General features: G+C 47.6%; 1 protein-coding gene across 1 annotated transcript in view; it reads right to left on the bottom strand.

The window, feature by feature from the left end:
• Positions 1–18,460, bottom strand: part of LOC138276102 (zinc finger protein interacting with ribonucleoprotein K-like) — a 52,853-nt gene that overhangs the window by 9,529 nt on the left and 24,864 nt on the right. Inside the window, exon 2 of the mRNA XM_069219155.1 lies at positions 5,831–6,975. Within this exon, the coding sequence (XP_069075256.1) occupies positions 5,831–6,959 (1,129 nt within the window). The 5' untranslated portion in view covers positions 6,960–6,975. The remainder of the gene's footprint in view (positions 1–5,830; positions 6,976–18,460) is intronic.

The raw sequence follows: 18,460 nt of genomic DNA, 5'->3' as shown, positions 1-18,460 counted from the left end.
CAGGATGTCGCCACTTGGAGGAGGAGATAGAGGGGGCGCCCAGCAAGTCAGGGAGCCCTCAAAGAAGCAGGCAGCACCCACAGAAGTACCTGAACAGGCCCTTGGAATAAGAGTGAACCGGAGACCACGCAAAGTCACAAAAGGGAGTCCCACGACGCTGGAGGACAACTCAGAAGGTTGTGCACTGCAGGTTAGAGTATCGGGTACCCAGGCTTGGCTGTGCACGAAGGAAATCCTGAAAGAGTGCACAGGAGCCGGAGCAGCTGCAAATCACGCGGTACCCAGCAATGCAGTCTAGCGTGGGGAGGCAAGGACTTACCTCCACCAAACTGGGACTGAAGAGTCACTGGACTGTGGGAGTCACTTGGACAGAGTTGCTGAGTTACAGGGACCACGCTCGTCATGCTGAGGGGGACCCAGAGGACCAGTGATGCTGTCTTTTGGTGCCTGCGGTTGCAGGGGGAAGATTCCGTCCACCCACTGGAGATTTCTTCAGAGCTCCTGGTGCAGGGAGGAGGCATGCTACCCCCAGAGCATGCACCACCTGGAAACAGTCGAGAAAGCCGGCAGGATGAAGCGATACAAGGTTGCTAGTAATCGTCTTGCTACTTTGTTGCAGTTTTGCAGGCGTCTTGAGCAGTCAGCGGTCGATCCTTTGGTAGAAGGTGAAGAGGGAGATGCAGGGTAACTCTGATGAGCTCTTGCATTCGTTATCTGAAGAATTCCCCAAAGCAGAGACCCTAAATAGCCAGAAAAGGAGGTTTGTCTACCTAGGAAGGAGGATTGGCTACCAAGAGAGGTAAGAGCCTATCAGAAGGAGCCTCTGATGTCACCTGCTGGCACTGGCCACTCAGAGCAGTCCAGTGTGCCACAAACACCCCTGTTTCCAAGATGGCAGAGGTCTGGGACACACTGGAGGAGCTCTGGGCACCTCCCCTGGGAGGTGCAGGTCAGGGGAGTGGTCACTCCCCTTTCCTTTGTCCAGTTTCGCGCCAGAGCAGGGCTGGGGGATCCCTGAACCGGTGTAGACTGGCTTATGCAGAGATGGGCACCATCTGTGCCAATCAAAGCATTTCCAGAGGCTGGGGGAGGCTACTCCTCCCCCAGCCCTCACACCTATTTCCAAAGGGAGAGGGTGTTACACCCTCTCTCAGAGGAAGTCCTTTGTTCTGCCTTCCTTGGCCAGGGCTGCCTGGACCCCAGGAGGGCAGAAACCTGTCTGAGGGGTTGGCAGCAGCAGCAGCTGCAGTGGAGACCCCAGAAAGGCAGTTTGGCAGTACCCAGGTGCTGTGCTGGAGACCTGGGGGATCATAGAATTGTCCCGCCAATGCCAGAATGGCATTGGGGTGACAATTCCATGATCTTAGACATGTTACATGGCCATGTTCGGAGTTACCATTGTGACGCTGTACATAGGAAGTGACCTATGTACAGTGCACGCGTGTATTGGTGTCCACGCTCTCACAAAGTCCGGGGAATTTGCCCTGAACAATGTGGGGGCAACTTGGCTAGTGCCAGGGTGCCCACACACTAAGTAACTTTGCACCCAACCTTCACCAGGTGAAGGTTAGACATATAGGTGACTTATAAGTTACTTAAGTGCAGTGGTAAATGGCTGTGAAATAACGTGGACGTTATTTCACGCAGGCTACAGTGGCAGGCCTGTGTAAGAATTGTCAGAGCTCCCTATGGGTGGCAAAAGAAATGCTGCAGCCCATAGGGATCTCCTGGAACCCCAATACCCTGGGTACCTCAGTACCATATACTAGGGAATTATATGGGTGTACCAGTATGCCAATGTGAATTGGTAAATTTAGTCACCAGCCTGTTAGTGACAAATTTGTAAAGCAGAGAGAGCATAACCACTGAGGTTCTGGTTAGCAGAGCCTCAGTGAGACAGTTAGGCATCACACAGGGAACACATATAGGCCACAAACTTATGAGCACTGTGGTCCTGGCTAGCAGGGTCCCAGTGACACATATCAAACATACTGACAACATAGGGTGTTCACTATGAGCACTGGGCCCTGGCTAGCAGGATCCCAGTGAGACAGTGAAAAAACCCTGACATATACTCACAAACAGGCCAAAAGTGGGGGTAACAAGGCTAGAAAGAGGCTACTTTCTCACAACTGGAATACCTCAAATTATGGGTATTAAACGAGAAGCTCACTGGTGACCCCCCCCCCCCGAACCACACCTTCCACGGCCCTAATTCACGGTCTATTCTAGACTACACCCTAGTCACGCTACCCCTGATCCCATTAGTACAGCAATTTCAAATAAAATATACCATTTCCAGTAACCATTCGTATCAAATCCTGACCCTAAGGTCCTCCTTGTCTGTTCACGAACCTGCCCTACCACAAATGGGGCCAATAAAGTCAACGAGCTTGAAGAGACTACACTGGTCATCTGCCACAATAGAAGCCTTATCTTTATCCGCAAAATTGAAGATGCTGGAGAACCTTAAAACCCACGAACACATAATGGATGCCTGGAAGGACTTCCACGTGAAAATACAGGACCATTATTCCCATCACAACCCATCACAGCCAACTTGTCGAGTCACTCCGGCCCACCTCTCAAAACAAGCTCAACTCCTCAAAAAAGCTCAAAGGAAGCTTGCAAGACTTCTGAAGGCATGCCTAGGCAACCTGCTACTCTGGGAACAACTGAAGAACTCAAAGAAAGCGCACAAAAGACAAATACATAAAGACAAGGACAAAGTCACGAGCTCCTTTTGACTAAAAATAACACATGCCGCTAAAGGGAAAAATCACAGGGAATTCTGGAGTATTATCAATAATCTAAATATGAGAGGAAACTCAATTAACAACTCAAACATCCCGGAAAAGGCCTGGGTAAGTCACGTTAAGACAATCTTTACAGCAAAGCACAACCCCAGGAGAAACACCCCGCAACTGCCAGCATGGACACCCGACACAGAAAACATCTCACTGGACAGCGGGGAGATGATCAAACTCACCCAGTCGTGTGATAGGACTTACCGAGCACTCCTTAAGGCCAACTGGGAAGGAGCCCCGGGGCCCAAATGGCCTTCCACAAGTCATTTTTAGGGAAGAAACAGTCTTCTTTTCAGAAGTGCTAACCTCCTTAATACCTAGAAGCAAGTTTAGGAGGAGGCATCCCTGAGAGCTGGTGAGGCTCTATAATCAATACAATCTTCAAGGGTGGCAATAGAGCTAATCCGGGGGACTACAGGTTAATCGCCCTTATTAACATTGAGGCAAAGACCTACGCCTACCTGCTCCTTGCTGCACTAACAACATGGTCTCAAAAATATAAAATCATCCCCATCAAACAAACAGGCTTCAGGAAAGGAGTGGGTACTACGACGAATATCTTAATAACTTCCCTCCTGGTAGAGCAGAGTAAAGGGCGGCATAGGAAACTAGATCTTGGCTTCATTGATTTCAAAGCCGCCTTTAATCGAGTGAACAGATATCTGCTCTGAAGCAAGCTTATGCAATGGGGCCTTCAGGCCCCCCTTCTCAACGCAATAATTGCTCTATACTTAGACACATGGGTATGGATAAAGATGGGCGATGGCACAAGGCTTTCAAGGAAAATCTCTACAACCCTTGGCCTGAAACAAAGCTGTGTACTCGCTCTCATCTGTCCAATATATTTATGGCAGACCCAACACCTGCTCTGGATGCCGGAAACATTCACCCCCCCCCACCTGGGAGGGTGCTCATTGACACACCTACTTTACGCAGACAATCTGGTACTGTTCAGCTGCAATAAGGTCAGGCTACAAAGATCTCTAAACTTTCTTGCAGAGTATGTTCAATCCATCAAACTCATAATGACCCTCTGTGTGTTTCACTACTATTGTGCTAGTGGTGTACTTAGTGCTTATATATTATTCTGAGACTATTTTGGCCATTGGGGTCAGTATCTAGGTTGAAAGGCTGGATTCTCCTTTGTTAGTCTCAGTGACAGAATTACTTCAATTCACTGCATCATGACTTATTGTAGCCAGCTTATGATCTACCTCTAACTATAACCATCATTGAATAAAAAACACTCTATGTATAAATATATATATAAATATATACTGTTTAACTATCATTGCCAATATATGTGCTTGTGCTAGTGTTATATTAAATTCATAATGCATCAGATACGTATGTGTTGCCCCTCACTGAGCGTCCTTTTTGATTTGTATCTAATTAACAGCACTTGGGTTGGTTGCAAGCAGCCAGTCCAAGATAATTGCACTGATTTTTGGGATCTGTTTCAGATGCTTCATGTGCATCAGAAATTTGCCATTGTGCTTGTGGACTACATGCCAAGGTGGTTGGAAGTGAGGTTTGTATGTGCCAAAGTGGGTTTTCGGTGAATTGGTACTGGAAAAAGTTATACAATTTGTCTTGAGGGAGATGGAGTTTTTTTGTTTTTTGGTGGAACTGTTATCAGCCATAAATGTACTAGTCTTTATCACCCACAGAGTAATGGGCAAGCAGAGAGGATGAACAGAGTAGTCAGTGAGTGTATCTGAGGTTCTTTGGTGGCAGATATCAAAGTGGAGGACTATGCTTTGGGATTATCCTAACACATGGTACTGCACCATTTAGTGCATTCAACGTAATGTACATTGGATAGTCTACACAGGCGCCAAGATACATTAGCCATCTAAAGATGGCGAAAATATGAATCGACTCTAAGAAATGCATGTGAATTTGCAAAGCTATTGTTCGCACAGACATGGTCATAGAGCGAACAATTTCTTCAGAAATCATCCTACTCTAGAATTATCGGGGGAAGCAGATGTCATATTTCCCCAGTAATTCCACATATCTCAGAAAAATCACCATTACCTTCAACCACCCCGCAGCAGAGTTACTGGTATTGCTGATATTGGGGACTTAGTGGTGGGAAAAAGTGACAGAAATGTAAAGGGATATATACCTGCAGGCACAGCAGGGGCATTATAATGGTGCCCATTTCAGATATAATAAATGTTAGCAAATGCCTGTATACTACAATACAACTAAACAAGCTGGACCTTCAGACCACCTTATACTTTGTGCATAAGCCTACAGACTACAGCATCACAGACACTAATTAATCTTCAAACCCCCTTGAACTGATATGTTGTTCTACATGAAACAGTACAAAACCGGCCCTCTCTGACCTGCAGGTCCACCAGTTCTACACACATGTCCTTACAAAGTACAGTAAAACAGTCAATGTTTAAGAAAAAACTGTAGATGCCATGGCCCTTGCCCTATCCATTCCATCACTACAGACCAAGCCTGACCTACACATCACCTTCTCCTCTACACACGGTCTTCCTCCCCTCCCCTCCTGAGCCATCTTTAATATGTTTAGTATGCACTAGCAAGAAAAAAGGACGCTGTCTTTTACTCTCAGTGATTAACATCTCACTTGCATCTAACACTTAAAGGACGAGGAGTACGAAGGTGCTTGGGGTGAAATCCCAGATTCTGCCACTAATTCCTCAGAGCTCCTGAGACCAGAATGTGGACTATTATGCATAGACCAGAATGCTCATTGTTTTTCATATGCAGAGTCCCAATTCTCCGCCTAGTTCTGAAGAGTATGGAACAGCTCCATTGTGGAAATAGAGGAGATACCAGGTACAGAACCACTTCAGGTGTATTCATAAATTGTGAGGGTCCACCCAAATCACAGCCCCCCAAAGATACCACTCCACACAACTCAGATTCAGCCCACTTCAGGTGTTACTAAAAATCTGGAAACATCCACTTGGTAGAATTTTATGTTAAATTCCTTCAGAACTACACAGTTTAGTACCCACTTGTAACAAAACAAATACCTGGAATGTCTTTGGACAGCAATACATCTGATTCCATATGTCCTCTCTCTGATGGATCTGTGGTGATAGCTTCACCCCTATCAGCAGTATTCTCTGCCAAGAATGATGAGCGTACAGACAGGCCATGCGCATCAGTACATGGTTGTTGTAGGTCATACTGCTGATCGGGGTTTTCAGGGTGCATTGGCTCCGTCTTGCAGCTCTGATGTTGTTCATGTGCAGAGAGCACCTGCTGCAGGGATGCGTTGTGCTGTAGACTCTGGTCCTCTTGAAATGCTGGATGTATGCAGTGGTTTTGCTGTGGACCCTCGCGATCAAACCACAACAGCTCTTGTTCATCAGGTTCCTTCTCATCTGGGAGCACTGGCTGTCTGCAGTTGTTTTGCTGTGGCCCATGCTCTTCGTGAATTGATGGCTGAATGAAGAAGTTCTGTTGTGGGTCCCAACTGTCTGCATACAATGGTTCCTTCTTCAAGTGTTCCTCTGGTTTGTGTACATCTGGGATCACTAGTTGTATGTACTGGTCCTGCTGTGATTCCTGTTCATCATCAGTCACTGGCAGAAGACCAAGGCTTGGCTCACCTGGGATGACTGGAATATCGGGAGGCCACCTGGAGACAGTACAGTTCTGCTGTGGTTCACGGCCATCCGGAGACATGGGTTTGAGGAGCTGGCTTTGCTGTGGTTCACACCCGTATGGGGGTGTAGGTTGAAGGTATTGGTTCTGCTCCCTTGCCCTGACTGAAAGAGGGACCGGAGGGGACCTACTGAAAGAATATTCTCCAATCGTCACCGGACTGACCACCTCCAAAGACACACTACCATTGTCAAGGTGATATTGATCCCGTGCTATCCATATTTGCTCCATAAGCCCAGCGACCCTAGACGGTAAATCCTCTAGGGTATTCTGAAAGTTATCCAATTTGGCATCCAACTTCTCTAGCATAGATAAAAGGATCACATTGGGAAGGTTCCCAGATAGCGGCTCCAGCTGATGGTTCCTCTCAGCATTATTTTTGGATCTTGAAGCTGAAACATTATGGACAGGAGAAGATGGAAGTGTGACTCTTACGGGTTCAGGTGAACACTGTACTTTTCTTTTTTTTCCTGGAGCTGGTCTTCTCCCCATTCTGATATTCAAGTGCCTGTGAAAGGAAGAAGAGAGAACAGAAAAACACATCATCACATGATAATTAAGTCAAAATACTCCATCCTGTCTTGCCAAGCCCCTGTGTTCTCAGTTTCAGCTTTAAGTAAACATATGATTCATTATTTGTAATGCTATATGCCACCCTTTTCAGATTACTAAAATCTAAATGTAAGGAAATGCATCCTTTTGCATGTTCACCACCACTTTTTGGAACTGATGCTGCTTGTTTTTTTACTTTAAAAGTTCACTGAGGCCTGCTTACCATACCTCAGGGCCAGTGATTAACCCTATACAAAAGTATGTTTCTTTGGCTACCCCCCAATTGACAAGCACTGCCTTACTTATAAGTCCCTAATATATGGTACCCAAGACATAAAAGGCAGAGTGTCCACACAGGACCGCAGCACGGTTTGTGCCAGACTGCGTGCACAAATCGTGAGAGACACTTCGGGGTGCCACTGAATACTTGAAAGGGCAGTGTCAGACTCTTTTAAAGCAGGGCTACAAAGTCATATGGCAGGGAGCAATATATTTGTGAATGAAGCATATGTTTTTATATATCTTTCCAGCAACACTTCCAAATTGTCATTTTGCTGGGGAAAATTAGAAGCCCCATTAGCTAACACAGGGTTAAATGGTTTACCCTTAAACACGTCTAATTCCTGAAGGGAGCCACCTAACCAGGTCAAGTAAGGCATCAAATTAATGGTGAAATTAAATCCGATTGATGGTCAGATCAGATTTAATGTCACTATTAATTTTATGCAACTTTTAAAAAGTTGCTACCTTGCACTGCAGCTAGTATAGTGGCCTCAAAACGGCCATTTAAACTGGCCGCCTGGGGAGATGTGTGAATGACTCCCTTACCTGGGAACAAAGGGATTTAGCCATGGAGCGAGGTGTGACCTCCTCCCCAGGAAGGGTGCAAAGGGTGTTAGCGTAAAAGTTGAGCTTCAGGCGAAGCACCTTTGAAGAGTTGCTGGGAACAACACTCCTGAGCAGTATGCCTTTTATTTCTGCAGATATTTAGGAGACAGGGCCAAGAGGGGGATACCATTGTTAGAACCAGGTTTGATATGGGCATGTAGCCCACCGGTAGCCACACCCAGAGGATGGGTAACCTGCTCCTCAAAACCAAGGAATGGTCATGCCATTTTGGAAGGGGAAAGAAGGGGCACTTCTGGGATAGCATGGTGCCACACATCACAGGAACTGCATCAACAGAGAGGAGGGGACCCAATAGCCCATTGGCCAGTAATCGCGTGGTCCTCTAAAGGCATGTTTCTGAGATAAAATGGGCAACCCTGGCATCCTTACCCTTAGTTCACCACTGGAAAAGAAGAAAGGACAGGAGAAGGCTTATCCTGCTGGCTTTCGATTGTGCAAAGAGAAGCTGCACAGCTGAAAGGACTGCATCTGCTGCACTTTTAACCTAGTGAGCTGGGATCCTGCCTGTGGCTCTTGACCTCTGGAAAACTTGATTTCCAAACTTCACCAACTCCAGTGACTCCAAGGATCAGGTGGCTGGTCCTTAAACTGACATCAGGGACACAAGAATTGGAAGGGCCCAAATTGACAAATTGGTAGCCTCTGTGGAAGTTTCCCTACTACCTGTCCCCGGGCGCACCAACAAAGGAATCAGAGATAGAACAAAGACTGCTAGACCCAGGAGAGCTATCAGTGACCAGATTTGTTGGATTACAAGGGGACAAGCCCCCGCCAAATGTTTTGCCTCCAACTACGGTGTATTGCCCCAGTAGTACAGCAGCACCTGTGCAATTACTGCAAAAGAAAGGACTTCGAGGGACGTTGATCAACGTGACCAGGTTTGCCCCCACATCACCCATGGACTGAAGAACCACAGAGACACCCCAACTGACCGGACCACAAATTGAGCATCCTTGTGAGCATCTTGGCTGTACCTAGCATCAGGAATACTCGGTTGTTTCCTATGGCGGTCGTGTTCAAAGTTGGAAACTTGCTTTAAAAATTGCCCTGGAGGGCAGCCAACTGTGCAAAGTATCCTTTCTAGCCATCTGGTGCTCGTCCCTGTCGGATTTGGTCACCCAAGCCGGGCCAGAACACTCTAAGTTTTCCAGACCTCCCAAAAGTTTTCCTACTTTATGTTTGCCAATGCTTGTTTGTGGTTGCACTTAAAAGTATTTAAACATTCTAAAATCTCTAACTCCAGAACATTCTGGATGATTTTAATGATCAAAGACTCAAAAAATTAATAAAAATACACTCTATTGTTATAAATTGTTGCTGTGTCTATTGGTGTGTGATTTTCTTATTTCGCTATATAACATGTGGTTAAATGCTTTACACTTAGTTTGTTTACTGTGCCTTACTGCTCCCTGCCACAGCTGCCCAGGGTTGAACTAGAGGTGAAGTAAACAAAACTGTTCTTTCCCAAAGCTCCCTGGGAGTGTACTTCACAATACAGCTACCTAGACCTATTATATAGTACACTCAGATCATCACACTGAATTAATGCTCTACATTATTTGTGTGCAGAACTCACTGTACCAGTCCCGTTTACCTCCCACCAACCTCCCACCCCAGCTCTAGGAGCTCTCTCAGCAATAGTTCAACTACCAGCTTAAAACACTGGTCACTACAACAAAATAACTAGCACATGTCAAGAGCTGGGAAGGATCCACGCTCCTCAAGTTCAGGCTGGAGCATCCACCCTACTCGAGGTCAGGCTGGAGGGATCCACCCTACTTGAGGTCAGGCTGAAGAAATCTACCCTACTCGAGGTCAGGCTGGAGGCATCCACCCTACTCGAGGTCAGGCTGGAGGGATCCACCCTGCTCGAGGCACTGCTGGGTAAGTATCAGAGCTGGTATGTATGAAAGATGAAGTTTGCAGAAAACACTTGAATGTAAAAGAAAATCAAGAACCAAACACAAAAGTATTAGTTTTGGTTAAATTATCTGTCAAATCATTCAGTTTGTTACACTCTTCCAGTTGATCTTACTCACAAGACCTATCAAACAGTACATTAACCTTCTTATGTCTTTGTCCTTCACCTACGGAGAGAATGTGCAACTTTTTTCAGAGTGTTGGACAAATCAGAAGAATAGAGGTCGAAACATGAAGCAAGAATAAATTGCTGCTTTGCACCACAAATAGAGTAAATATGTTTGGTCAGTTAATCGTTCAGGCCTACTCGTACCCGTTGCCAGGTGTCAATATTGTGATCTGTAAGAAGTATTAACAATGAACGAGAAATATCTCAGCTGTGTAGTTTCTGTCAAAGCTTAACTCAAGCACCTTATTGAATACAGCCAAATAGTCTTTAAAGCATGTATACAGTTTCTCATCCTTAATGAGTTTTGTGTATTTACATTGCAGCACTGCAAAAGTCAATATATTGTCAGTGGCGGGTGCGTCATTGCGAAAAGGGGAGAATCCAAGTGGCTTTAACCATTCTTTAGGTTCATACAATTTTAGTAAAGATTTGAGCATCACTACCAAGACGGGCTACGAGGCCATAGTTTTTCATCTCTTTTTGATCTTCCTTTTTAAATATCGATCTATCAAAGGGTCACACCAAGAATCTAGGATAAGTTCTGAAGAGAAAGTATTTTTGAGGAACATAATTAAACTTTTGTCTAAAACCTTGGGGCAAGCTTGAAACCGATCTACCGGATGGCTAGTAAGGGCAGGAGCCGTTCTGACTTCAGCAGTATCTATGTGCGCATGTGCAAGAGTTTCTACATCCAGCGCATGTACACGTGAAGGGAAATTAACATCTAAACAATGCGAATTGAAAACCTTTGACAATCAGTTTACCCAAGTATGTGGTTTTACATGAAAGGTTTTTATAGTTTAAATATTTCAATCTCTAGTATTTACTGTCTCCTAAAGCCTTTTCTTGTTTCTTTGCTATGTAATGATGAAGAGTTCCAGCCATTTACATTCATTCCAGACGGAGTCTAACGACTTCCAAGATGGGCAGATTATATACTTTCCTTCTTACGCTCTACTTTGTTTTTACATTGATGCTTTGATTGTGGTTTCTTTAGAATGTTAACATGTTTTAAAAGGGTTTTGGTAATTTCATGTAATAAGTGATGATTGTATCAAAGTTTAATGAGAGTGTGAAGATCATACAGTACATTCAGAGGCTCAGGAATCAAAAATCAGGCCTATGGTTCTCTCCAAGGAGTACATCAAATAATTTTTCTTACAAACTGGAAAAATAGGGTAACTGTGATAGTTAAAGCTCAACAAGGTTAACTAATTGTTAGGCCCCTTCAGTTTTTTTATTACACACAATGGCCTTTATTATGACCCTAGCGGTCATAACCCGACCGACATCTCTGCTCTGCTGACCTTGCCCTCACAACCGTCCCAGGCGTCAGCAGAACTACAACCGGCGGTAGATCATTCTCGCACCTCGCCCCCAAAACGTGAAACACTTACTACCCACCTGCGCCAGACCAAAGACCTCCTTACCTTCAGGAAACTTCTCAAGACCTGGCTGTTCGAGGAGTAGCAGCACCTCCCCCCCCCTTCTCCCCCACCCTCATCAGCGCCTTGAGACCCTTACGGGTGAGTAGTGTACTTTACAAATTCCTGATTGATTGTGGTCCTAGGATTGCCAGGCCCGCAGTGGTGGTCAGACCTCCACGCTCGTACCAGTCCGGCAGTCACATTACAACCGTGGCAGAGCCGCCACGGTCGGACCACTGACACCACTAGGTTGCCACCGGTGTACACTTGCCAAGTCGAATTAGCACCTGAAAACTGCAAACACAGACACTGCAGTGGCAGGTCTGAGACATGTTTACAGGGCAACCAAAGTGGGTGGCACAACCAGTGCTGCAGGCCCACTAGTAGCATTTGATTTACAGGCCCTGGGCACCTCTAGTGCACTTCACTAGGGACTTATTAGTACCAAATCCACAGTACAACTTATATGGGGAGCACATGCACTTTACCACTGATTAGCAGTGGTACAGTGCGCAGAGACAATAAACCAGCAAAAACAGAGTCCAGTACACCATAAAACCAGGTCAGAAGGCAAAAAGACAGAGGAGACCGCCAAAAAGCTGCCAGGTCAAACACATGTCCCTCCAGCTGAGAGTAGGGGGAACTACTCAACCTCTAGGGAGTCCTCCTCACTAAGGCAGAAGAATATGGACAGACTATCAGTGTTGGCGTGTTCTGTGCCAGGGTGGTGTTCCACCGTAAAGTCCATCCCCTGTAGGGAAATGGACCACCTCAGCAGTTTTGGGTTCTCACCCCTTATCTGCATTATCCATCTGAGGGATCTGTGGACCTGTGGTCGGTCTGAACGCGGAAGTGAAACCCAAACAAGTAGGATCTTAGCTTCTTCAGTGTCCAGACCACAGCTTCCCTTTCAATTGCACGCCACTTCTGTTCCCTGGGGAGTAGTCTCCTGCTAAGGAAGACTACAGGCTGGTCACTGCTCCCACACCATGCTCAGAAGCATCTGTCTGTACCACAAACTCCTTGGAGACGTTAGAGACGTTAGAGGCTGGAGGACGGGCGCTGTTCACATGGCATCCTTCAGGGTGTCAAATGGGGTCTGGCACGCCTCAGTCCAGATCACCTGTCTAGGCAGCTGCTTAGACGTCAGCTCTGTCAAGGGGGCAACACTGGTGCCATATTCCTTGGCAAACCTACGGTGAGGCCTAAGAAGTCTCTCACCTCTATCTGGTTCTTGGGGGGTGTCAAAGCCCGAATGGCATCAATTTTGGGTTGTAGGGGTGCCACCCGGACACCTTCTACCTGGTGTCCTAAGAACACCACCGACCCCTGCCCTATCTGGCGCTAACTGACCTTGATAGTGAGGCCTGCAGCTTGCAGCGCCTTCAACACTTCCCAGAGGTGGTGCAGGTGGTCCTCCCAACTGGAGCTGAAAACAGCAATGTCGTCAAGGTAGGTGGCACTGAAGTTTTCAAGCCCAGCCAGGACCTGATTGGCCGTCCTCTGAAAGGGCATGACCCAGAACTGGAAGTACCCCTCTGTTGTAGAGAATGCTGACCTCTTCTTGGCCCCCTCGGTTAAGGCAATCTGCCAGTACCCAGACGTTAAATCAAATGTGCTGAGGAACTTGGCTGCCCTCAACCGATCTATGAGCTCATCAGCTCTGGGGAAGGGGTGGGCGTCTGTTTTGGTGACAGCATTGAGCACCTGGTAGTCCACACAGAACTGAAGTTCTGGTGTGGCACCAGGTGCAGCAGGCTTGGGTACCAAGACCAATGGGCTGGACCAAGGGCTCAATCACCCCTAAATTCATCATCTTCCTTGATGCTGGCCTTCACTCTATGAGCCAACCTGTAAACTTTGTTTTTCACAGGCAGGCTGTCCCCAGTGTCCACATCATACAAGCATAGAAGGATGACACCAGGAGTGAGTGTGAATAGAGTGGCAAAGTGTTTCAGTAACTGGCGACACTCACTCTGCTGTTCTAGAGTCAGAGAAGGGGAGAGGACTACGCCTTCTACTGACCCATCTTGCTCCTTGGCAGACAGGAGGTCAGGGAGAGGTTCACTATCCTCTTCTGCCCCATCATCTGTAGCCAGAAGCATGGTTAACTTGGACTTCTCAAAGTGAGGTTTGAGGCGGTTCACATGTAGAACCCTCAAGGGGTTCCTAGGAGCCTGCAAGTCCACCAAGTAGGTGACGTCACTCTTGCACTCCTTCACCTCAAATGGCCCTGACCACCTGTCCTGCAGAGCACAAGACTCTACGGGGGCCCTGACCCACACTTTTTGGCCAGGCTGAAACTCAACGAGAGTGGTATTCTGGTCATACCAGTGTTTCATGTCGTCCTGGCTTGCCTCGCGGTTTTCTTGTGCGAGCTTCCTGAAGCGGGCGGTCTGGTTTCGGAAGGCTAGCATGTAACTAAATACATCCTGGGGTGGCTTCCTAGGAGCTTGCTTCCAGCCCTCTTTCACCAGACTCAGAGGTCCCTTGACCGGGTGCCCATACAACAGCCAACCCCCTTCTTTGGTACATCCTGGTAGGCAAAGAGAAGGCATGGTAAGAGGAAGTCCCACTTACGCCTCATGGAGTCTTACAGACCCCCAATCATGCCTTTCAGGGTGTGTTTGAATCTTTCAACCAACCTGTTACTTTGGGGGCGTTAAGGAGCGGTGAATTTGTAGTTCACTCCACATTCCTTTCACATGGTCTTTATGTTCAGGGACATAAAGTTGGTACCCCGCTCAGATACCACCTCCTTGGGGAAACTCACGCAGCTAAATATCCCCATCAGTGCCTTGGCCACAACGGGCACTGTCACTGTTCTCAGAGGGATAGGTTCCGGGTACTGGGTACCATGGTCCACCAAGACCAGGATAAACCTGTTGCCTAGGGCTGTCTTGGGGTCCAGAGGCCCCACTATGTCAAAGCAAAAGGGGTGCTCACAACAGGAAATGGTTGGAGGGGGCTTACATTTCCCTCCACTTTTGCCACTCGCTTGGCAAGTCTGGCAGGATCCACAGAACACATCTCAATGTTTTCACATTTGAGGCCAATGAAAGTGGGTAACAAGCCTGGCAAAGGTCTTGCCTTGCCCCAAATGTACTGCCAAAGGCATATCATGAGCCAAACCCGGTAAGAAGGCTCTGAAGAGCTGGGGTACCACCAGCACACGGGCTGCCCAAGTTCAGCAATCTTAGGATGGCTATACAGAAGATTATTCTCCCTGTATATCAGGTGATCCTTGGGCTCAGCACCAGGGTCCTGGTCTTTGGCCTGCTGCCTAAGACCCATGAGAGTAGGGCACACCTTCTGCTCTGTGCAGAACTCCTTTCTAATGGGACCCCGCGCTTGCTGCCAGTGGGTCAGCTCAGCTAGGTCTCCCAGTTCAGCCACTTGCTCCCCTGTAGGTGCTGGGGCTTCCCCCTCGAGGTCAGCCTCCTCCCAGACCGTGGGACCTTCTGGGGTGGGTTTCCCATGCCCCTTGCCCTTTCTCTTGGTGGTCACCTGGGGCACTGTTTCAGGCTCCAGGTCTGTCTGATCACACTGACTGGCTGCCATGGACAGAGTGGTCAGGCATGCCCACTCTGGCAACCCCAACATCCCCAAGTGCAACCTGAGCTCCACCTCCTTGCAGGTGGAAGCCTCCAGGCCGTTGCCTAGCAGACAGTCAACTGGCATGGTAGGACTCACAGCCACCCTCAAGGAACCTGAGATCCTGCCCCACTCAAAGGGAACCTGCGCCACCTTACATTGGCGCTCCGACTTGTCCACTGCAACAACTTGGTGGAATACACCAGGAACCATGTGCTCTTCAGACACCAGGTGACACTGGACCATGGTCACATTGGCTCAAGTGTCTCTGAGAGCTTCTACTCTCTGCCCATTGATGGTCACCCACTGCCTGTATTTCTTAGTGTTATCAGGTATTAGGTTTGTTTGGACCATCTCGCCGTCCCTTGTGGGATCCCCACACCACCTGGGACCACCTCCTCTCCAAGCGCTACACTAGTCAACCCCTTGGTCTGCCCACCACTGGGTGGTGGTGTCCACTTGGGACATTTGGGATCTCTCTTCATGTGACCCTCCTGGTCATAAGCAAAGCGCTGCCTCTGCAGGCTTGCCTGAAGAGGCCCATGGTTTCTTATCTCCTTGGGGGTGAGATTTCCTACCCGGGTTAGTAGATTGTGGCCCTTTGGGAAACTCCTTTTGTTTACCTTGTTCCCCCCTACTCTGTTGCTGGGAACCCTGCCCACCTTTTTCAGAATCTTCCCCATATATCTTTTTGTGGACTCTGGTACTCACACAGCAGTCCGCCTCCATAGCAAGCTTCCTGGGGTCAGTCCGCTTAATATCAGTCAAGTGTTGGCGCAGCTCTGCAAAACACAGACTAGACAAATGCTCCCACGCAATTAAGTTATACAGCCCCTGAAAATCTGTCACATTACTGCCCTTCCTCCAACCATCCAGTGCTCTGCAAAACAAATATACACATTCTAACCAGGTCTGGGATTCAGCTTCGGTTTTCTTACTCTGCCTAAACTGATCCCTGTACTTGTCAGGAGTGAGACCATACCGAGTGAGAAGGGCCTCCTTCATGTCAGCGTAGGTGAGGTTGTACCCCCTTACCAAAAGCTAGCAAACCACCTCTGAATGTAATCTCCCTTCTTGTACTCTCTCACTACGTTTTTAGGAATGTGCACAATTCTGTCTGACTGCACTGATGAACTGCTGCCACCATTCTGACTGGACCTGCTCCTCACACCCAGCTCTTTCACTCTGAGCTCATGGTCCAAAAGCATCTTTCTTTCCTCCATGGTTCACTGCTCCCTCTGAGCCTCCATGTTTAATCTCTCCAACTCAATCTGGTGCCTCCTGGCTTCTCTGCTGTCCTGCAACTCCTCTGGAGTCAGGCCTTTTGATCCACCAATGCTGCTTGGCACAGGGGGTACCTTCCCCCTGGCAGCTCCTGCACCCTCAGTACATCTTAACTAGAATTTGTGTCAGAAAAATCTCCATTTGGATCCTCAGACTGCCCACTGGCAGCTCTGGTGGCTGCCCATGCCCTCAGCGTCTTTTGTGGCTCCTACTTTTTGGTGAGGCCTCTGACCTGAACTTTGAGGTTTTTACAAACTGCTTTCAGCTCTTCTACAGTATAGGTTTCCAACCTATCCTCCTCAAAAATCATATCCTGGGATGGAACTGAAGATGCTCTTGATTGAGACATAATGTTGTTGGGGTTCGCTTGAACTCAACATCAAAAACAGATCAAAGAAATAAATTTGAAAACCAAAAAATCTGTATGCGGCACATAGTGGTCTGCGAGATGGTGGTAGTGTACACCAATCACTGTAAGCCAAGTGCAAGTCCTATCATCACCCCTGACAGCCAATGTTAGAAATGGGGTCTCTAGTTGGCAGTCGGTTTTCACCCTGTAGGGACCCTTATTCTAGTCAGGATAAGGGGGATACCCGCGAGTCAGAGATATAAGGCCCTGTCCAAGCCCTGGCCTTGGGTGCTGTGTATAACAGTTGCACCCACTGTAGGTAAGTGTAGGAGGCTGGCCTGGCTTGTAGTGGGTACCAAAGGTACTTACACCTTGTGCAAGGTCCAGTTATCCCTTATTAGTGTAGAAGAGGTGTTTCTAGCAGCTTAGACTGATAGAAGGTAGCTATGGCAAAGCAGCTTAGGCTGAACTAGGAGACATGCAAAGCTTCTACTACACCACTAATATCATATGCACAATATCATAAGAAAACACAATACACAGAGTTACTAAAAATAAAGGTACTTTATTTTTATGACAATATGCCACAAGTATCTCAGTGAGTACCCTCAGTAAGAAGATAAGTAATATACACAAGTTATATGTACACAAACCCAAATCAGGTAAGTAAGAGCAAGAAAAGTAATGCAAACAGTGTAGAATTACAATAGGTTGCAATAGGAGAACATAGGTATAGGGGCAACACAAACCATATACTCCAAAAGTGGAATGTGAACCATGAATGGACCCCAGACCTATGTGAGTTTGTAGAGGGTTGCTGGGACTGTGAGAAAACAGTGAGGGTTAAAACAATTCCCCACCCCAAGACCCTGAAAAGTAGGAGTAAAGTGCACCTACTACCCCCAGAGAGCACAACAGTTGTGATAGGGGGATTCTGCAGGAAGAACAAACACCAGCAGTGCAACAACAGTGGATTTCTGGACCTGAGTACCTGTAAGATAAGGGGACCAAGTCCAATAGTCGCGACAGTGTCGAGAGTGGGCAGGAGCCCAGGAAATGCCAGCTGAGGGTGCAAGGAAGCTGCAACCTGTTGGAAGAAGCTTGGAGTTCTGCAAGAAAAAAGAGGTCTAGGAAGTTCTCCTTTGGTGGGTGCATGTCCCACGTAGCGATGAAGCTTGCACAGGTGTTCCCACGCAGAAAGACCGCAAACAAGCCTTGCTAGCTGCAAGGGTTGCAGTAGAGGTTTTTGTGTGCTGCTGTTGCCCAGTAGGGACCATGATGTCGCCAATGGATTTCCGGACCTGAGGACCTGCAAGGCAAGGGGACCAAGTTCAATAGTCACGACAGTGTCCGGGGGGCAGGAGCCCAGGAAACTCCGGATGAAGGTGCAAGGAAGCTGCCTCCGGTTGGAAGAAGCTTGGAGTTCTGCAAGAAAGAAGAGGACTAGGGACTTCTCCTTAGGAAGACTGATGTCCCACTTCGCGATGAAGCTTGCAGAAGTGTTCCCATGCAGAAAGACCGCAAACAAACCTTGCTAGCCTTAAGGGTCGCCGTAGATGTTTTTGGGTGGTGTTTTTGGGTGCTGCTGAAGGACCAGGATGCCGCCTTTTGGAGGAGGAGAGAGAGGGGGTGCACAGCAACTCAGAGAGCCCTCACAGAAGCAGGCAGCACTAGCAGAAGTACCCCAACAGGCACTTGGAAGAAGAGTGAACCAGAGTCCACGCGAAATTACAAAAGGGAGTCCCACGACGTCGGAGGACAACTCAGAAGGTTGTGCACTGCAGGACGG

Source organism: Pleurodeles waltl, unplaced genomic scaffold (genome assembly GCF_031143425.1).
Source record: "Pleurodeles waltl isolate 20211129_DDA unplaced genomic scaffold, aPleWal1.hap1.20221129 scaffold_37, whole genome shotgun sequence".
Taxonomy (NCBI): domain Eukaryota; kingdom Metazoa; phylum Chordata; class Amphibia; order Caudata; family Salamandridae; genus Pleurodeles; species Pleurodeles waltl.
This window is presented reverse-complemented; position numbering and strand designations above follow the sequence as displayed.